This window comes from Lactuca virosa, chromosome 3 (assembly GCF_052849685.1).
Source record: "Lactuca virosa cultivar CGN04683 chromosome 3, Lactuca_virosa_CGN04683_v6, whole genome shotgun sequence".
In the NCBI taxonomy this organism is placed as follows: domain Eukaryota; kingdom Viridiplantae; phylum Streptophyta; class Magnoliopsida; order Asterales; family Asteraceae; genus Lactuca; species Lactuca virosa.
The window spans coordinates 121590274-121612461 of NC_136428.1; the positions used below are offsets into that span (position 1 = coordinate 121590274).

General features: G+C 34.6%; 1 protein-coding gene across 1 annotated transcript; it reads left to right on the forward strand.

The window, feature by feature from the left end:
• Positions 1 to 12187: 12187 nt before the first annotated feature.
• LOC145162583 (transcription factor bHLH77-like) lies at positions 12188 to 14548 on the forward strand. Its single transcript, XM_079081687.1, has 6 exons — positions 12188 to 12706; positions 12827 to 12946; positions 13154 to 13219; positions 13320 to 13388; positions 13496 to 13576; positions 14375 to 14548. Exons 1-6 carry the CDS (start codon positions 12317 to 12319, stop codon positions 14465 to 14467), a joined length of 819 nt encoding a protein of 272 aa, XP_078937813.1. The 5' UTR covers positions 12188 to 12316; the 3' UTR covers positions 14468 to 14548.
• The last annotated feature ends 7640 nt before the right edge of the window (positions 14549 to 22188 follow it).

Here is a 22188-nt window from a genome sequence, read left to right on the forward strand (position 1 = left end):
AAGATGACGGAACGCGACACTTTATGAACCGAATTTGGACGCCTAAGTTCGGTGGAGTCAGGGACTTGGTCTTAGAAGAAGCCCACAAGTCCAGATATTTCGTGCATCCAGGCTCTGACAAAATGTACTTAGATTTAAAAGTACATTATTAGTGGCCAAACATGAAGGCAGAAATTGCTACTTATGTGAGCAAATGCTTGACTTGTTCTAGAGTAAAGGCAGAACATCAAAAGCCTTCAGGTTTACTTCAACAACCGGAAATACCTGAATGGAAACGGGAGCATATATCAATGGACTTCATCACTAAGTTACCTAAAACTCCTAGTGGGTTCGACACTATTTGGCTAATAGTCGATAGATTGACTAAGTCCGCCCATTTCTTACCAATTAAGGAGAACGACAAGATGGAGAAGCTGACTAGAATTTATCTTAAGGAAATTGTCAGATTGCATGGAGTTCCAAATTCTATTATTTCTGACCGAGATAGTAGATTCACTTCACGGTTTTGGCAATCTCTACAAAAATCCTTAGGAACACTTCTAGATATGAGTACAGCTTACCATCCACAGACTGATGGTCAGAGTGAGAGAACCATTCAGACTTTAGAAGATATGCTCCGAGCCTGTGTAATAGACTTTGGAAATGCGTGGGATACTCATTTACCGTTAATTGAGTTTTCCTACAACAATAATCATCACACCAGCATCAAGGTTGCACCGTTTGAGGCTCTTTATGGACGAAAATGTCGTTCCCCAATATGTTGGGCAGAAGTTGGAGATACGCAGATGGCCAGAGAACGTACAGGCGATACCCTACGTACTGGACCAGAAATAATCCACGAGACAACTGAAAAGATCGTGCAAATTAAGGATCGATTAAAGGTTGCACGTGATCGTCAAAAGAGTTATGCTGACGTAAGACGTAAGCCTTAAGAATTCCAAGTTGGAGATAAAGTAATGTTAAAGGTCTCTCCTTGGAAAGGCGTAATTCGATTCGGGAAACGAGGAAAACTAAACCCACGGTATATAGGACCTTTTGAAATTCTAGCAAGAATTGGTTATGTCACATACCAACTCAAGTTGCCTCAAGAACTAAGTAATGTGCACGATGTTTTCACGTATCAAACCTCAAAAGATGTCTATCCGATGACACTCTTGTTATACCTATCGAAGAGATACAAGTCAATACGAAACTCAACTTTGTAGAAGAACCTGTTGAGATCATGGATCGAGAAGTCAAACGATTAAAGCAAAGTCGTATTCCCATAGTGAAAGTTTGATGGAACTCTTTACGAGGACCTGAGTTTACTTGGGAACGTGAAGATCAGATGAAAGAAAAATACCCCCAACTGTTTGACAAAACCTCATCCATAAGATAAATTTTGGGACGAAATTATTCTAAAGGGGGGAGAATGTAACACCAGTCAAAATAGGTCAATAGACAATCACATGTGATTATGCCAATCATGTAATGTGATTTTGTTAAACTAGTAATGTGATAAGAGTGCTATGTAGTTCATGATAAATTCTAATACAAATATGAACTTTCTTTATGATATAACTCAAATTATACGTCAATACGATTCCAAAAATATAGAGAACGTTTGAATCTGACTTCGCATGAAGAAGTTATGATAAACTGAACACTATAAATCTCTATAATAAGAGGAATTTAAAATAGACTTATAATTAGCTATTGGAGTCTAAACGAGAGTTTTAGTACTCGTAAATACCTACGCGTGCATATAAAGAACGTCAAAAACGGAGTTCGTATGTGAAAGTTACGACCTTCCGAAGATTCAGCTGTCAGAAACCCTAATCTGACTGAGCTCACGACGTGAGCACAGAAACTCACGACGTGAGGAGTCATTTTGCCACATCTCGGAATCTAGAAGGTGTGTGACGATGCTATGAGGGGATAAGATCCAAACTCACGACGTGAGCAAGGATATCTCACGACGTGAGGAGTCACATGGCCACCTTCGGAAGCTAGGGACGCAAATGGCAAGTCTACAGGGTGACCAGCCATGGCTCACGACGTGAGACTATATAGCTCACGACGTGAGACTATATAGCTCACGACGTGAGAGGAAAAAAATCTTACTATAAATAGCAGGTCCGACTTCAGCTATTCCTACACCTGAACTTCTTCCCTTTCTCTCATTTGCTGAAGCCCTCTTGCATCCCGAGCCCCGACAACCTCGTACCGCTGACCGTTTCTACTTAGATTACATAAAATCACGCTAATAGGGTGAGTTTCACGGCCCCACTTTCTAATATTTTGGGGGAAAACGCATGTTAAATATTTTATATACGTTACTATTATGTCTATATGATAGTATATTAGTATCAACGTAGATAGTTATTATAATCGGGATATAGTTGTTCTAAATATAATATTTTGAATATATACAACTATTATCAACTTATTAGCATGTTATTATACTAATGTAGATCTTGAGTTATACTTAGGATTCTATATATATGTTGTGTGCGATATAGTTCTGAAGTTATATTCGGAAGTTCTATATGTTAATTTATAAAGTATGTTGTTATTGTTAGTTTTATGACAAGATAAAACTTGGTATGTTATATGTTGTTGTTGTTATTGGTTTTATGTCAAGATAAAACCTGGTTTTACTTCAAGTTATAGCTGTTATACTACCTAAATGTTATGAAGTTAGGAGTAATGTTTAAAAGCATAGTCTAGTAACTTAGGGTTTTAGACATGAAAATGCTTTTGTTGTTAGAGCTATAGGAAGTCGTCGAAGCCTACATGAGTAATTGTATTCATCAACTAAGATTGGGGATCTTAGCGGAAATCCTATGAACTATAATCGTTAATCCCGTGTGAGCGAGGAAGTCGTGTATAATTAGTATACGAGTTGACCACCCCACTTGTGACTGTTAGCTACAGTTAACCATAAGCGAGTGAGGAATTATCCTTTTACTTGTTATTGTTCCGGCGTCGATGAAGCGTACAGTGTTGTCCTCATGGAAATCATGAGTGGGTTGTCCTCATGGAAATCATGAGTGGGTTTTATCAGAGGTATTATGTCATAGCAACGGTTACAGGCTCATGGTAGCAAATTGTTAGAAACATTATACTTTGTCGTATACAAGTATTAATGTTAAGTATAAGTTTCCCCCTACTTGTACCTTAGGTTTAAGGAATGTTTAGGTATAATACTTAATTGATAAGTAAACTATTATACCTAATATACATACTAAATGTTGGAGAGTCAAAATGATATTTTCAAAACTATACTTTTGAACGTGGAAAATGTATTATTTTTATATGGAGTCAAAACCTGTGGACTCACCAACTTTATGTTGACGTATTTTAAAATGCATGTGTTTTCAGGAACTTGAAAAGCTGGTATGTATTCGAACAGGAGAAGTTTTATTATTACCTTTCTGTTCATTAAGAAGTATGCCATAGTCGGATATTATGTAATAGGTTCTAGAAAAACAGTTATGCAACTTTCAATTATTAATAAAGGTATGTATTTTCTTTAGTACTGTTCAATGTATGTTATATAATTGTGATACGAAGAATGACGTTACACCAACCGGTGTTTCCGCCGATGGCTGGGGGTGTAACAATATAACTCTTCCCCTATTACCATTTTCTTCGAAATACAAATTCGAGGGTTTGAAGCACTTAACCAAGCATTGTCATAATCCGATATGGTCTAAGGTCTATTCCATTGACGTCCAAGACCTTTAATCGATCAAATTACAGCCTGTTATCCTGATAAAAGAAACATACAAAACTATGTGTTATAGAAACAAAAAGGTGATTCTGATCTTCTTTGGCATATAACATAATTGACGCGGTGGATTTTATCTAAATCCAATTTACGCAAGGTTGATTGGTCTGGGAAATCTACCATGATTAACTCTCTGCATTTGATATGTTTAATTTTCGAGAGACAAGAATATTCTAAGATTAACAATGGTTAGAAAAATGTAGGATGGGTTTATTAATGTAATGATGAAAAGAAGATATCGAGTTTAAGTTTGATTAGTTGAGAAGCCAAATCCTTCCACTAGCACTATTCAAGTGTGTAATTTGCTAAAAAGGAGTGGTGAGTTGTAATAAACCCTTAAGAGCCAATTTCCTATTTGGGATAAAGGGGGCATTGAAGCCACCATGAGTCATGTAAATGGTTGTGATACATTTGGTCCACATGCTATTATATGTGACAAGAAAATGTCACCATCATTTTTGTTAAAAGAGTTAAGTTTTGGGATTTTAAAATGCCAATACCTAGTCCCCCGATCTTTGTGAGCAAGAGTCTTGTCTAAACTAATCTAAGTTGTTTTCTTTTTCCCAAACCACCGCCCCAAAATAAATGCACTCTAATCTTCTTCAAAACTTTTTGATCACTTTAACGGGCGCTTTTGTAAAGTGATAAATAAAATGTTCTGAGTCGCTACCTATAAAAAAGTGATTCAACTTTCCATTCTGAAAAATTATTTATAAATTTATCGATTATGGGATTCAAATGGACCACTCTAGATATTAGAGTGCCCACTGACATCCTTACGTAGATAAATGTAAGACTACCAATTGACAAATTTACACCTCTAACCTCTACCTTCATTTTTGCATTTTATATATTAAAACCAAAGATTGATTCTTCAATATATTGACTTTAAGCTCGAATATATGTTCAAAATATTTAATAATTCTAGTCATATTTTTGCATTGGAGATTGACCAAGAGCCAAAAAAAACTTATGTTGTCATCATATTGGAGGTGAGATATTTCATGATCGAGGTTTGGTAATTATAAACATGATAAGATGAATATTTCTTTTGCTTCTTCCAATGCAATGGGAAAACTTTCTACAAAAATGACAAAAAGAAACAAAGAAAGGGGGTCAACTTGACTAGTACTTTTCTTTGTAATAAATTTAACCAGTAGGCAATCCATTGATGAGAATGAAGATTCTAACCAAAGACAAGCAGCCTCAGATACATAAGCACCATTTGAAATCAAAATTTATATTTTTAATAATGGAATCTTAGTAGTCTTGGTTAATGCAGTTAACAACCTTTTCAAGGTCAACCTTAAACCTGAATGTCGTTTATTTAGATTTATTAATGTAAGAAATGGTCTTGTTGACTATTAAGAGACCAACATATATGTTTATCTCCTTAATAAATGTTGATTGGGATAGGCTAATCACTGAAGTGACAAAAAATAGTGTTATACTTGTTTTAGGGATGTTTCTTTTTGCATTTGATCTTTATTTGGTGTAACGTCCCATTTTCACAACACAAATTTTCATTTGTAATTAATCTAAAAGATCACGTTCATATAATCCAAGTTAAAAAAATCATTCTTTCCAAAATACATATGTTTAAAATCAAAGTAATATGTCCATCGCAGAATCTCCATGGCTGCTGATGAATATGTACAGTCACCCCTTCACCTTTCCATGATCACCACTGGTTCTTGAAAACCTTTTAACCCACAACCATAAATCAAAGCTTAGTGAGTTCCACCAAAATACCATACACCAAAACATACATACAATGCATGCACATCGGGCCCACAACACAAAGATTGGATTGCCCTCGGACCAACAAAATGAAGATTGGATTGCCCTCGGGTTCACAGCACGAAGACTGGATTGGCTCGGGCCCATATCACGAAGACTGGATGTTCCTGGGGCCCACAAAATGAAGACTGGATTGGCCCTGGGCCCACAACACAAAGACCAGATTACCCCTAGGCCCACAAAACGAAGACTGGATTGCCCGTGTTTGTTGGCCTACAACACAAACCACCTCAACCCAACTGCACTAAAATATGTCGACATATGAAACAAGCAACCAATCAAGCAAACACATAAGCACATGCAACTATCTACCCTAGTCTACCTGTCCAACAACACATTATCGTATACTCGGCCTCTTCTAGCACACTACGCCACTACCGACAAATCTCTAAGGAATGCATGGCTATGTGTAGAAAAGTTGAGATAGACATCCGGACAGGTGATCCCACTCTAGGGCCACAACCAAACAAGGAACATGTATGAAAGCCTATATCAAGAGTTCTCAGGCTATCCTACGTGCCTGCATACATCCCCTAGGCCACTCCACTAGACGATAACCAACCTACTAGTACTCTAACTAGAATACCGCCACTCCTATATCCTAACATACAAGGATATATACTATAACATGTAGTATAATGAGGAAACTCACATGAATCGAAGACCCAAGGAAACACAGCAACACACTCACTCCGTGTACTGACTGCTCCCACGAACTGACTAACACCAAAATAAGGTGGAACCTTCACCAATAACCCAATTCCTTCAAGTTTGACCCAAGGTCAAACCGTTCAAAAGTCAAAGGTCAACCCTCACCATGACGTGGGAGACTCTTGGTCACGTCGTGGGAACATCCAGACAAAACAATCGCGAGGCCTTCAAAAGCTACGACATAACAGACTTATCGTCATGTCATGAGAACTGGTTCTGAACAGCTTAATGGATTAAGATCCTAATCCATTAAGCCACATACTCATCTCCTCCAAAAGGCTTCCTTATACCCCAAATGAGTTTTAAAAATCGTTGATTTGGAGACATGTATTCTCTATGCAAGTCTTGAGCTCAAATTAGGTCACCAATGATGAAAAACTAGCCAAAACCTCACGCAGAAGTTCAAAACTCCACCAATCTTTAGATCTAGCACATCTAACCATAAAGGGACTCTAAGGACCTATAAAGCTGCCAACTTTATGGAATCCCAACACTCCAACTAGCCTAAACATGAAGAGTGATGCATAAAGGTCTAGATCTAGCAACAAAGAATTATAAAGCTTGGAGCTTGAATTCTCATAAAGGTCCATAAAAATTGACAAAAGAAGATAATCAGGCTTGCAAGCTGGATCTAAGCACCAAGGATGATCTGTTATCCTTCAAGTCACCAAAACACTACTAAAAGTTCAAAAACTCATCAATGGAGGCTAGGGTTTCGTTGAGAGGTTGGGAGGCTAAATAGGATGCCCTAAACCTTGAGTTTAAGGGCTTAAATATGGAGGGAACCCTAAAAGATCATGGGCTTGGGTTACATCTACTGTTACGTCGTGACAACCATCCCAAAAACACGATCATCCAATTGGCATGTCACGTCGTGATACTCCATTCATCACGTCGTGACACAAAGTCTTTCCTAAAAAACCTTACCTTTAATCATTCTAAACCCCCAAATGAGCAATTATGGAAAATGGGTGTTACAATTGGCGACATATATGGTTTATAACAATGGTTTATTATTTTTATCTTATGGAAAATTTCCCTAAAGGAGGCATTGTGTTGAATTTGAATTCCATTAGTTTCCATATAACCATGCCTATGTGACCGTGAGAGGGAGATGATATATATATATATATATATATATATATATATACACACACACACACACACAGAGATAGATAGAGAGAAATCATCTCAAATAAATGAAGTTTTTTTTTTGCCAGTTGTCACACTTTCATTCAATTTGTCAAATGTCATTTTCTAGTTATTTTGAATTAATTCTTTTTCCACATGTCATTTTATTAGTTTTTCTATTTTATTAAATTCCACATAATACTTTAATATAACAACTGCAATAAATGTAGTAATAAATGGATATCAATTTCATTAATGAACTTACATTTTAATTTCAAAATTCCCAAAATTAAAGCTCATTAATTTCTTTTATCTATTTAAATTATTTGCTTAAATTTAAGGGAAATCTCCAGAAAAGTCCTAAAATTTTAGTCTAATTTATGAAAAAGTCCCGAACTAATTTTTGTTTACAGAAAAGCACAGAATACCGGCTAAAACTTTGAAAAAACCCTTTTTGGCCGGTTTCGTAGATTTAGCCGGTATTCTGTCTTTTTTCGTTAGTTTGCTCAAAATATTAGGACTTTTCTGAAAATTACCCGATAACCAAAATATTGGGACTTTTTTGAAAATTACTAATAAATTAATGGATATTATTATTAACAAATCATTTATAAACATAAAAAATATTTTTTTTATCATAAACAAAGGAAATACATTTGTTGCTAGTTTTTACGAATAGAATGGTCGACTATGTACTTTTCTATTGTTTGTTGACCACTTCAAAGTCTCTTTGTTCTTCCTATGTATCGTTGTGGGTGTCATAGTGAGAAGTACTTTGTTAGGCGTGACCAATACAAGAGTTGATAATATTTAACCTAACTACCACCTAACCTCCAAACATTATCCGGTAACAACCATAAAATTACACACATCTATCGAGAGTGAAAAGTAAACTTTGAACGACAATTTAAATAGATAATCACCCTTCACTTGTTTCCATATAAATTATCATTCACGGTTCACTTTTCACATTTTATGGATGTGTGTTAGCCGATGGTTGTTAACATGTGAGGTATGAATGTTGGTTGGTAGTTAGGTTAAACAACATAAGAGGAACGCCAACATTAGAGGAATGCTAACTAAGTACATCTCACCATCATACCCACAACAATGCATAGGAAGAACGTAGAGAGTTTGAGTGGTCAGGAAGCAATAGAGAAGTACTTAGACCACCAATTTATTCCTAGAAATTAGCAACAAATGTATTTCCTTTTTTATAATAAAAATATTTTTTATGTTTATAAATGATTTGTTCATAATAATATCTTTTAATTTCATGGTAATTTTCAAAAAAGTCCCAATATTTTGGCTATTATGTAATTTTTGGAAAAGTCCCAAAATTTTGAGCAAACTAACAAAAAAGGACAGAATACCGGCAAAATCTGTGAAACCGGCCGAAAAGGGTTTTTTCGAAGTTTTAATCGGTATTCTGTGCTTTTCTGTAAACAAAATTTAGTTTGGGACTTTTTCATAAATAGGACTAAAATTTTAGGACTTTTCTGGAGATTTCCCTTAATATATAATATAACTTGGAAAGTCAAAATTCAAAGCAATGTCGATTTTGTAAAAGAGTCTTATTCCTAACGGGGCCAAAAGTGTAACATTTCTAAAATGTTGTGGCCAAAATATGAACCTAAGATTATTTGTGGTCAAACCTTAAAAGTATGAAAATTTTAGGGCAAAATATAAAATTCAAGAAGTATGTTTTAATATATAATTTAGAAAGTCAAAAAGAATGTCAAAATTCAAAGCAATGTCGATTTTATAAAACTCATGTTCTTAACGGGGCTAAAAGTGTAACATTTCTAAAATATTGCGGCCAAAATATGAACCACATAAAAATCTCATATTCCTTAAACCCTTGTGAATATATATATATATATATAGAGAGAGAGAGAGAGAAAGAGAGAGAGTTAGGTTTAAATGTTTCTAGCAACTATTGTGTTCCTAAATGCACCAATGAGAATTCAAGAAATAATAAACAATTAAATAAATCATTTAAGGGTGTTTTGGACATTTTGTACTTTTTAATTAATGGATCATTTAATTGAAATCCTACAATTAAGGAAATAAAATCAATATTTTTTACCTAGTCTCTCTCTTGCATCGTGTCTTATATTCAAGGAATTACCAAGATGAATAACCGATATAACAAGTTTGGAACAAAGAATCGGAGCCACAGTTATGGTGATCGACACCCCACAACACAACTGATCAAGACCTTGATTTCTTCTTTCTTCTTCCAATCGACGCACACCACAGATAGAAGGAATCAATCGCTTTTCTTTTTTTCTGATGCGCACACACAAGATGGAGAAGAGAAACGCAGCACCCCTTTTCTTCCCTCCTGACGATCGATACTTAATAACCCAAGTTAGTTGAGACTTCTCCTGGTCGAATGTATAAGTCCATCAAGAAGCGTATGAAGCCTAATCGATCCTCATAATCCCATCAGACGTAACCCCAGGAAGATTTAATGAGATCTATGATCGATAAAATTGATTTGGTAAGTTTCTTTCGACATCTATGATCGACAAAATCAAATTGATTTTATCAAGTCGTCCAGACTTTATCTTGATTTTGATTCAAGATCGAGATTGTGTTCATCATCTTATTAAATTCGATTTTTTCAATGTTCTATTTCTGTTCGATTGAAGAAATATTTTGATACAACTTGCACTTCACAGTCATAAGTTGGAGTTTGTTTCGAAAAAGTCAAAATGGTTGTTCATATTTCTAAATCGATATTATAAATGTGTGTTTGTTTCTTGAATTCATGACTGAGAATGGATGCAGATGTGTGTTGATGATTCAATCACAGCTCTTGAATTATGTATTCAATCACAACTCTTGAATTCTGTATTCAATCACAGCTCTTGAATTCTGTAATGTATTATATTAGAATTTATTTATATAAATGTATTCTGTTAGAATGTTTGAGAATAATTGTTAACAACAAGTATATTTGTTTAACTGGTAATGAATTTGTGATGCTTTATGGTTGACTTTATAGTCTCTACTACATTCTGTCAGAATTTATAGTTTTTATTTTCTACTATATTCTGTCAAACTTTATAGTCTTTAATACATTCTGTCAGAATTTATAGTTTTTATTCTCTTAGAATGCATTGAATTTTTTAATTTTTGAAACTTGATTATGTTTTCTTTGTGGATTTAGGTTTTGAAGAGACTAACATTGATGTGGAGAAGGAAGAAAACATAGAGAACGAAAGTGTATTATACCAGAATGTGTTATGCTACAATGTATAAAGTGTTGGTTAAAAATAATATTCTCTCAGAATAGATTGGTGTTATTGTTAGATTTTGATGCTTTCTTTTCTTTTTTCTTTCAGAATGTTGTTATTATTCAATGAATCACAATCATACAATGTAATTATTTGGTATATTATTAGTTCAAGAATTGATTTTGTGTAGTCTTTTCAGAATGTATTTACTAGTTTATGGTTGACATTATGTCCTTCTGACAGAATAAAATCGAAAAATATATTTACTAGTTTATGGTTAACATTCTATCATTCTGACAGAATAAAATCGGATTTTTAATTTTGAATTAATTTAAAATATTCAGATTTTTAAAAATAAAGGAATTAATTATCCCTAAAAATCCGAAAATTTCATTTTTTAATATAGGTTAATTGACTAAAATGCCCTTATGCTGAAATTTGTGTGATTATATGGTACATGTTATCCTATTCCACTATCATAGACCCTCAGATCATGACCTTTGATTATATTACATCCAGTGGTCCAGATCTGTACATTCTGACACACAATAGTTACTAGAAACAAAATAACCTAACCCTATATATATATATATATATATATATATATATATATATATATATATATATATATATATATATATATATATATATATTTGAAAAGGAATTATTTAATTTAATTAAAAAAAGTAAAGAAGTATAATAATAATAATAATAATTTTCTTACTAATACAAATAAAAAATTGTAGTATATACTAAAAATGTGTTTGATCAAAATTAATCGGTTATTACCGACGGTATATATACCCACAAACTCCAAAATAAAACAAAAGTTTATTATTATTTTTATTTGTTTGACGGATTTGCGACGGACACACTTTCCGTCGTTATTCTATCGGCATTCAGTCACCAAAATTAGGGTTTTTAACTTAGTTTGTCACTATTCCGTCAATGATTATAGTCGTTTATAAAACCAGTGGCAAATAATCTGTAATAGACATTAACTTTATATATAGTACAAAAACCACCCAAAACATGAATAATTTAGTTAAATATTACCGGTGTATTGATAGAAGAAGAAAATAAGAAGAAAGCTTGGTAATTTAGCTAGCTTTCTCTTCTGTTTCCAAGATTGTCATGGCAAAAAGCGTATCAATGTAAATGCATCGTCCAAATGCTCCATACTTGACCAAAAGTAATCTAATGGGTCCAATTCAACATGTCTTGAACTTTAATTTGAACCAATATAGTTTCAGCACCATAGTTCATCCAAAATCATATAAGAGGAATAAGTATCTAGTACAAAAGTTGAACTCGGACTAATAATATTTAAGTTTTGCCAAGTATGTTTGAGGCACTTAAGCTTGCTAGGCTGAGCAATAACATGAAACTCAAGGAATGGGCCTAGCCGTCAATTTGCCTAGGCATTAATCTTATCTTGTAGACCATGCTTATTCAATGCAAGATCATAAAAAGAGTTCAATAAGATCGTAAATAAAAAATATGAAATAAAGTGCTTAATATCCCTATTACTACTTAAACTGAGATACTCGAAAGTAGGATGGTGTCGGAACTAACCAATAAGAACCTTTTGTACTTTTCTTTCTTGCGCTAAGTGCATGGAAGCTTGTTACAAGAAAATAAAACTCTCTTTCATCTCATGGATGATCACCTTACCCTAGGAATCGAAACCAGCATGGAACTTCTAAAAAACAACATCAATCCTTCCCTTGGAAGTTTCATTTCAGCCAATATTAGTGTTCATGGGATTACGCCTTTGTCTGCCGACAATTTCTCAGATCATCATCATCAAAGGAATGAGCGTAGTCTTCCATTCATGCCTTTACCAGATGGTACTAATAATGATCTAGGCATTAATATTTTAAGTAGAGATCATCAGGGTGCTTCTTTCTATGATCCGATGACACATCTCCCTACCACCATAGACGATATGGTCAAGAGGATATCTGGTGTTGAAAGCTTGGGGAATTCAAAATCATCCATCTTTAGTTCTGGAGTTACTGGAGAGAATAAAGCAAACAGAAATTATGTATGCTTTTTTCCTTAATTTGTTACATAAACTTATCTCTTGGATACACAAAATGGGTATATATATTCGTGTGGGATTTATCTATTTGCTCATTCGTTTGGACCAATTCATATCTTGCAGGGTTATGGTGGTAAAAAGAGAAAGAAAAACATCAAAACTGAAGCGGAGAAACCACGGGAAGTTGTTCATGTGAGAGCAAGGAGAGGTGAAGCTACTGATAGTCACAGTTTGGCTGAAAGGGTTCGTTTTGAAATCTCTGTAACTAAAATTTTTCATAAAGGAGAAAGAAATCAAAAACAGGCTTTAGGTTGTATATATAGTTCCTTGATATCTTTGGTATATGTTAGATAAAATGTAGTTTTTATTGGAAGCCCTAATAGGATATTTTAGAACAACTAATAGTGCTAAATTGATTTCTTTGTCTCATTTGTTCTATTCTTGGATCAGATGAGAAGGGAGAAAATTAACCAAAAGTTACGATGCTTGCAAGAACTAGTTCCAGGCTGTTATAAGGTATGAACCAATAGCTTTCTTCCCATTTTTCCGATATCTTCACTTTCCGATTCTTGTAATAAGAAGTTACTGTCTTATTTTTTTTCATGAGAAATTGCAGACAATGGGAATGTCAGTAATGTTGGACGTAACAATTAGTTATATCCGATCTTTGCAAAATCAGATCGAGGTAAATTGTGTGAAAAAATTTCTTGATAAATAATAAAACCAATACAATCTGAGATTCGTGATCACGATGAAGATCCTTGATTGTCTTAATTATTTTCTTTTTTCCAGTTTCTGTCAATGAAGCTCTCAGCGGCAAGCATGTTTTATGACTTTAACTCTGTTGAAATGGAGGCTTTGGATACAATGAAGGTAATATACCTTTTTTATCGAGAAACCAAATTAAATATGCATATCAAAATCAACATTGTCATTAGCATTGCTTGAGCTTCTTTATAATTTTAATATCTAGAAAGATAAGGGCGTAGCCATATAGGTGCAAGAGTGGGTCTTGACCCATCCATACAAATTTGAGGTTACATACATATGATATGTAAAATGTATATTTTTGTTAAATAAAAAGAACTAGGGTTATGATATGGTCTATCCAATTCAAAACTTGAAATTTAGTAAAAGGGAAAACATTGTTGCCTTTAAGATTATTTTATTGATACAAGTCAACATCCTGCCCAACTTAAATTAACAATTTAGTTTAAAATGCATATATAGTTATATTTTGTTATCGTTTGAAAAAAAATTCCACTCATTCATATTTTGAAAATTATTTTGTCTAGCCTAAAACAAAATTCTAGTTACGGTTAGTGATTCACTTGAAAAGCTTTCAAATGATAGGTTTTCTAATGTACCAGTTTTCTTATTTCTTTGCTTTCAAATGATAGGTTTTCTAATGTACCAGTTTTCTTATTTCTTGCAAAGCTGGAGGAGAAAACACTATTTGCATGGTGTTTTTATATATTAGTTTTTAGTTGTAAAGTTTATCACTATGATTTATTTTTGTCGAATTATAGTTAAACATAACTCATGTGCCACTTAATATAAACAACAACGGAGTATCATATATGAATTGCATGTTTGTTCTTTTCCATTAATGCATTTGTTAAAAGAAATTATTCATAGGTAACTAAATGTCCAAATAAATTTATGTGGCAGGGAGTAAATGGATATGAAGCACAAGTTATGGACAGGATGGGTGGAGAAGGGTATGGAGATCTTGCACAATTTCAATCAATATGGCCACTATGAACTCCATGCATCTCTTTGAATTGATACGATATATATAAAATAAACACACGTATACAACAGAAATAAATGACAAGCGTTCATTCGTCGATATATATATATATATATATATATATATATATATATATATATATATATATATATATATATATATATATATATATATATATATATATATAAGTTTTCTTTTCCTCTAATAAGCATACGATAATCCAACAATCATATTTTAAATGTATTATACATTGCAATTTAGTTACTTGTGTGACATAATTTTTTGCTTCTATTTTTAACTTTGATCTATCAGTTTTTTTTTTATTCATTATTCAAACCTATCATGGTTCTTGGATATATATCCCCGTGGTAACTAATCATGATCAAGCGTAATAGTCGGTGAGTGGTGCATACTTTCATGGATTGGTGTCATGTAATTCTACCGTTGCATTTGTAAATAGATCGTTAGCTTTCTGGACTGATCAGGCTTAGAGATTGATAATTATTTATGTAATGTGCGTCTTTAACAACTCAACAAATGATAGATAGTTGTGGATCATTGCTCATAACTTTTGCTCTTGGTAAGCATACCTCTAGAGGACAAAAAATTGACTAGCGAGTAAAGATTATACCTTTCTAATATTATTGAATTACTAATTTATATTTTTTTGGAACCGGCAAGAATTAAATAAAAACTTGAAACCACAACCTAGCAAGACGTTAGGAAGTGGGAGAACAAGGTCTAACTACAAAGTTATAGACAAGAAAAAGTATTACAAACCCATTTAACCCAATGATAAACACTTTTATTGGGTAACAAGAAGAATTTTATAAAACCATAGCAACCAAAAATATGCTAGTTGAAAAAACAACATTTACAAGCGATATTTTAGATCTAACTGTCTAAGCACCAAAGACCCCAAGAAACATTCCTACCAAAGCAATGATATTATAGATCGTTTTTGTCGGAGGGGTTGTGACCTTTTTAAAAATCGAATTGTTTCTTGTCTTCCAAATGAGCCAAATGGATCCATAAATAATTATAAGCAGTAATTTTTTTATTTTCTGACAATTTTCCTATCTAGAACCAAATTAAGTTGATCAGCTCATTCACCTTTAAGACAGTGGGTAGTTGGATTCCACACCATCTTAAGATCCAAGACAACTCTTCTTGGTGATCCGAAGATGTCGCTAGAAGATAATTGGTTGATTCAGACTCATAACTTCATAAGGAACATCATACATGAATAATATTATTTCCCTCGTCTCTCTGAGAGTTTTCGCAGTATGTAACTCGATCCTATAATTTTATAATCTTGCTAGGCTACCTTTTCCATCTCCATGAGGCACTTTTATTATCAAACTTTTCTGCAATAAAACAACTTTTCTCTTTTTCAAGATTATAAAGAGAATGGAACTGGGTTTCAAATGTTTCACCCCATCCATCTTTCTTTCTAGAACAATTTATATTGTCCAGGGCCCATATAAATAGAGAAACAGTTATCAAGATGCAACCCCATAAGTTCAATATCAAACTTCACTTTGATGATGTTGTTCCATACTTTGTTTATCATTTTTTTGCTAAATATACGGTAGTTGTTTCCTTCTAAGGTTTTGTATGCCTTCAATGACCGTACATGAAAGGGAGTTTTTGTCCATTTTTTGCCTCAAAATCCATCTGAAGGGCTCTGAGTGATCCTATACCCATACTACCATCTTCTACGGGAGCAAGAACTTTGTCCCAAGCTACCCAATTGATTTAGTTTTGTCTTCATCCACACCCCATAGGAACTTTCTACGAAATTTTTTGAGTGAATGAATGACTCACATAGGAGCCCTAAATAGTGAAAAATAATAATTAGGAATACCTCCAAGTACCGATTTCACCAATCTGAGGCATCCTTCAAACGAAAGATTTTTTGATTTCCAGTTAAATAGCTTCGAATGAACTTTATCAATAATCGGTCTCCAATTCTTTGTGAGGGTCATCTTGGCTCCCACTGAGACTCCTAGATAGGTGAATAAAAAGGAAGCCACATCAAATCCAAGGATTCTAGCACCACTGTATATTTCTCTATTCGTGAAACCAATACCAAAAAAACCTTTGATTTATGGAAGTTGACCTACAATCCGAAAGATGCATGAAAACATCTAAGCATATGGGCCAAGTTTTTAAGGTAATTGAATGACTAATCACTAACGAAGAATGCATTATCCATGTAAAATAAGTGTGATATCTATGGACCATTATTTAGGGTTTTGACACCTTTGAAGATTTTCATCTCACAAGAGGATTTCATTATTATGTTGAGTCCTTCCATAGCAAGTAATGGTGTATGGGGATCAGCCCATACAGAAAAACAATACCACATCACCTAAAGCACTCTTACTATATATAATAAGTCGATAGCTTACTAAGCCAACATTCCACAAAAGAAGCAAATCGACCACCAAAACCAAGAAGCAATATATTATGGCAACAAAATCACATGTACGAATCCTTATGCAACATCCCGGGAAACACATAAAATGCAGTATTATTATATTGAAGGGTACAATCCTTACATCTTACGGATAAAAGCACCACCTAGTTAAAGAAGCAAGAACACATACCATCCCACATGTATATAAGAACTTAGATACACACTGGTAAAGGAATAACTCTCTCATCTTAAGCAATTTACTACACTTCTACTCGACATCTATCTTAGGCATCAGAGAGAAGTACTGGGTCCATCCCTTGGTATTGCTTTCTATCCTAGTGTTTGTCCGACTCTCGCGTTGTGCAACAAAGCTGAAGCTACCCATTACTAAGAAATGGAGGAATATATGATGTTGTAGTAGTAGTAGTTGAAGGCAAAAAGAATAACGAGGCAAAATCGGGAAACAAATCAGGAAGTAGATTGCAAGGAAAGTATTGTGAATTTCACGAGTCCACCGGACATGATACCATCGAATGCACTATGCTTTGAAGAGAACTGGAAAACAAAATTCACGTTGGATTTCTAAGCGGTCTAATAAGAGGAATTTGAACTAAATAGTTAGAAAGCATTGCTCCAACATAACCTAAGGTCAAAAGCTCTAGGAAAAGCGAAATCTTCATGTTCCATTAGCAAGAACAGTCAAAGGTCAATAATCACAAAGAAAGAGAACATGTGGTTATTGGAGAATTCATAGGGAAAAAACTATGTGAATAACATTTACATGGATATTGGGAGCTCCACGGACGTTATAAGCAAACACCTCTACAAACAACTTCGAAGTCACGTGGAAAAGAAAATAGAACCACCTGAGACACACCTAATCAATTTTGTTGGACACAACGCATGGTCCGAGGGAACAATTACACTGCCCTTAACGCTAGTTGACTATAATAATGGTAGAAATGGCACCTGACTGATTTAATTGGTCGTAATTAACACATCCTCACCATAAAACATAATATTCAGAAGGTCGGTGATCCCTAAGTTCAGAGTCGTAGCGTCAATAATACAAGGAGTAGTCATGTTTCACATCGTGTCAGGGGTAGGTACATACCGCAAAGAAAAGAATAGGAAAAATTTAGCAAGACCACAACCAAAAGGATGAAGTTAGTAAATGTGAGAACATCCTGAGTCAACAAGGAGACACAACACCAATAATTGCACCATGTAAAGAAAAACGGGAGAAGGAAAAATCCAAACAACTAGAGAAAATTAAAGTGAATCTCCACGCATGCAACAACCTATGTGAAACAATTAAGGAATTAGTAGAAACAATAACCTCACCAGTTCAAGAGCAAAATGTCTCAATCACAATAGGAGAACTCGCATGGAAAATGCAAGTAATAGCGAACTAAAAGGATGGCGATGCAAAAAGGAAGTAGGACGGAGTAGTCGGTATTTGAAAAAGACAAGGAGCATGGTTACCTATCATGGATAAATGCAACAAAGATAAAGATATCACAAATGAAGCAACGTCGATCATGGCGAAGGATAGACCAGCAAACGAGGTAAAAGAAGTAAGAGGCCAAAAGAAATGCAAGCCCAAAATTAAAATCCTAAGAACCATATATAAAAGAAAGGTAAAACAGAATATCGTTGGATATCTTATTAGCAAAAGCTGTAAAGAAGGAACAACAAAACAAAGTAGTTTTTCTTCATGGGGGAGTAAGAAAAGGCACACACAAATAAAGGAAACAAGGAAGCTGGACAAGAATGCTTGAGATCCAAAATGCAAAGGCAAGCTCATCCTAACAATAGTCGTGGTCAGTAAGCAATTCGGTGAAGCAAGATGCTCGGGCAAAAGCAAGCATGACGACTTTCAAATATGCGAAAGAAGCGAGACGCAAGCTTTTCCTAAATAAATGAAATGAGCGTTCCATGGCAAAACCAAAATAGAAACAATAATTCTTAAAGTATAGCTCGGCCAGCTGACTATACAAATATTTTGGTCAAAGAAATTTCTTGATCAAGGCTACTCGGTTAGCCTAGAAAGCAATAATAATTACTTAAGTGTAACATGGCCAGCCGACTACATAGACATTACGGTCAAAGCAACATCTTGACCAAGGCTACTTGATAGCCGTGAACGCAGAAATAACTCTCTAAGAATAACCAATTACACAAAATTCTAGTCAAAGCAATATATTTGTCGAGAAAGCAACAATAGGTAATAGACACGGGTGGTCGATTTACTAATTATGAAGCAAAAAACCAAGTCTCGAAGTATAAAGTCCAAGCGAAAGGTTAAACAACATAATAAACAAGGTACCAGAAAGAAGAAAAGCACACAAGATTAAAACAAAGCGAAAATCATGGTTAAACCAAGGAAAACCAAAGAAGCAACATAATGTCAGTATACATAAGACAAACATCATAGTAACCAAACATAGCAAAAACAAAACCAATACCAAAGACACAACAACCAACGTACCATTATCATAAAGGGTTTAGGTCATTTTTGGTCACTTAACTTTTGATTTTGTGCTCATTTGGTCAGTTAACTCTTTTTAAGTTTTAAAAGGTCATCAAACTTTTGGCTTTGTGCTCATTTAGTCACTTAACTTTTGGTTTGGTCACATTTAGTCACCTAACTTTTAAAATTGTGATCATTTAGTCACTAAAGTTTTAAATTTTTTCAAAAGTTTAGTGACTAAATGAGAATAATTTTAAAAGTTAGGTGACTAAATGAGCACAAATCAAAAAGTTAAGTGACCAAACCAAAAGTTTAGTGACTAAATGAGCACAAAGTCAAAAGTTTGATGACCTTTTAAAACCTAAAAAGAGTTAAGTGACCAAATGAGCACAAAACCAAAAGTTAAGTGACCAAAAATGACCTAAACCCTATCATAAACACCAAGTTAACAACCTCCAGAACCTAAGCACTTGCACCACCTCCACCACCTGTGGAAGCATTACCACTGGTACGATCTGACGCTAAATCCCACAACTGGCTGAATGAACTCATGGGTAAACCCAACTCAGATAAGTAATCGCTATAGAACAAAGCAGAAAATGAATTCTTCATTCGTTGTTATTGATGGGATCATATAACAGAATATCTGACATACCAATCCCAGAAAAATACTCGTTGTTCATCATCTCGCATCCCTGCCTCTTCCCAAAATCAGTTCATATCACTTGAAGCGACTAATTGGAATCATAAAAAGATGAATCGACAAACACTTTGTCCGTTATCTTACTCACACCCTTAGACAATATACATCTCATATCCTCTTCCAACCTATTAACTTGCTCAGTTGCACCAATCGAACTATCATAAAGATCGGTGTTCTTCAAGGCAAACACTCCAAGGTTACACTTCAGTTTCTGCACACCATGCTCATGCATAACAATCTTGTCAACATGCTCGACCTTTTCCAACTCCAATGAGGCTACATTGATCTGCAAAAAAGCAATATCTTCCCTTAAGTGTTGACGACTAGATAACTTATGTGACATCTTTTTCACGGCCAATTTAAAACTTTTTATATACGTTTCATTTATTTCATAGTATAAAATTTCATGCGGAATTTGCTCCATAACATAATATATTTCTTGAAGAAAAATATTTCATTTATATATAAAACTTTGGGATGTTATCGTCAATATAGATACATAAGCATAAATAAGTCCTAATAGGCCTTACAATGTAATGCCCGTGTTTCTAGGCTAGGCATTAATGTTGACATTATAGTCTAGTTTAACCTTTGTAACTCGTTTTGAAGAAATGAAAAGGAATTATGTGAATATTATGTGTTTTATGTGTTTTATGCTTAATTATTAGGGTTTAATTAATTAAGAATAAAAATGAGCGTCAAAAACAAATATTAGATAAAGCCGATATCTATTAAGAAAGTTGTATTGGTCGTGACAAGGATTACAATTATATAAAGAATACCAAAATCCGAGTTATAACGAAGAAGTTATGACCTGTCGAAGTTTCACGACAAAACCGGCACGGTGCCGAATGTCGTAAAAAGTGAGTTTTTGATAAACTACTTTTTAGCCTTAGTGATCTAAACGAAACTCGTAGTGTTCGTTAAACTGAGAGTAGGTATGAAAAGAACGCCCAAATCTGACTTCGTATGAGGAAGTTATGATTTTTCGAAGTTTCAGCTTAGCAGTAGACAGCTAAAAACTCGAATTTTAGATCGAGTGATTTTTAGCCGACACGACCTAAACAAGAATCGAAGGTCTCGTCAATAGTAGTACAACGGTAAAAAGACAGACGAAAACGGACGTCGTATGAAGAAGTTATGAATTTTTAACGGATTTCCTGTGCCGGTCTGTTAAAAATAATAATATAAAAATTACTCTCAAAATTAGCCGACGAAGTCTAAACGAAAGTTGTAGAGCGTAATTTTACCTACACGTGCATATAAAGAACGTCAAAAACGGAGCTCGTATGCGAAAGTTATGGATTTTAGAAGTTTTGGCGCGAAAATCGAGAAATATTGTCAAAACCGAGAAATCTCGCATACGTGGACTTCGGCCACGTGTCCTCGCCTCGCATCCGACGCGTGTCCGAAATATTGCTGAGTCATCCGAACCGGAGAGCTAATCCGAAGTGGTCCAATGAAGCTGCGACGCGTGCCCCTTTCCTCGTGCATCCGAGCTTCGCATGGCGCCACAGACCCCCTCCTCGGACCCGAACTTCGGTCCAATCAGAACATGCCACCGAGCCCCTCGCATGCGCAGCCCACGTACAAGCCACATGCGAGCCTTCGGATCTGCTGATGCGTGGAGGCTTCTCAGCCCTTGGATCAGCAGCCTCGGCCCCTATAAATAGGAGGGTGCGAGACCTCCCGGGGATATTTTGAAAACTTGTCACTTTTAGCCCCTAAACCCATATTTCTTTCATTTTATCATCCCCAAAACCCCGGGATCAATTATAACCCCCGGAATACGCCACGAAGTGGCCGAGAAGCCCGAAAAATTTATTTTTTCGGTTTCGAAGCCCAACCTTTGTAGAGCCCGATTTCTCAATAAAACTCCCGGTTTTATTAGAAACGAACATTTTAGGAAACGAATTGCTGCCCGATTTTCATCAAATCATGTGAGTGTGTAGTTACTTTCACTTTACACATAGATATGAAGTATTTACCTTAAAATACGTGCTATGTGTAAATATATTAACTGTTTATTTGAGGTGACTGTTGAATAGATGTTTTATACAAGTTTTAAACTGTATATATATTTTATCTACAAATATGTTGGGTAGAACATGGGTAGACGAAATAGTCGATGGGT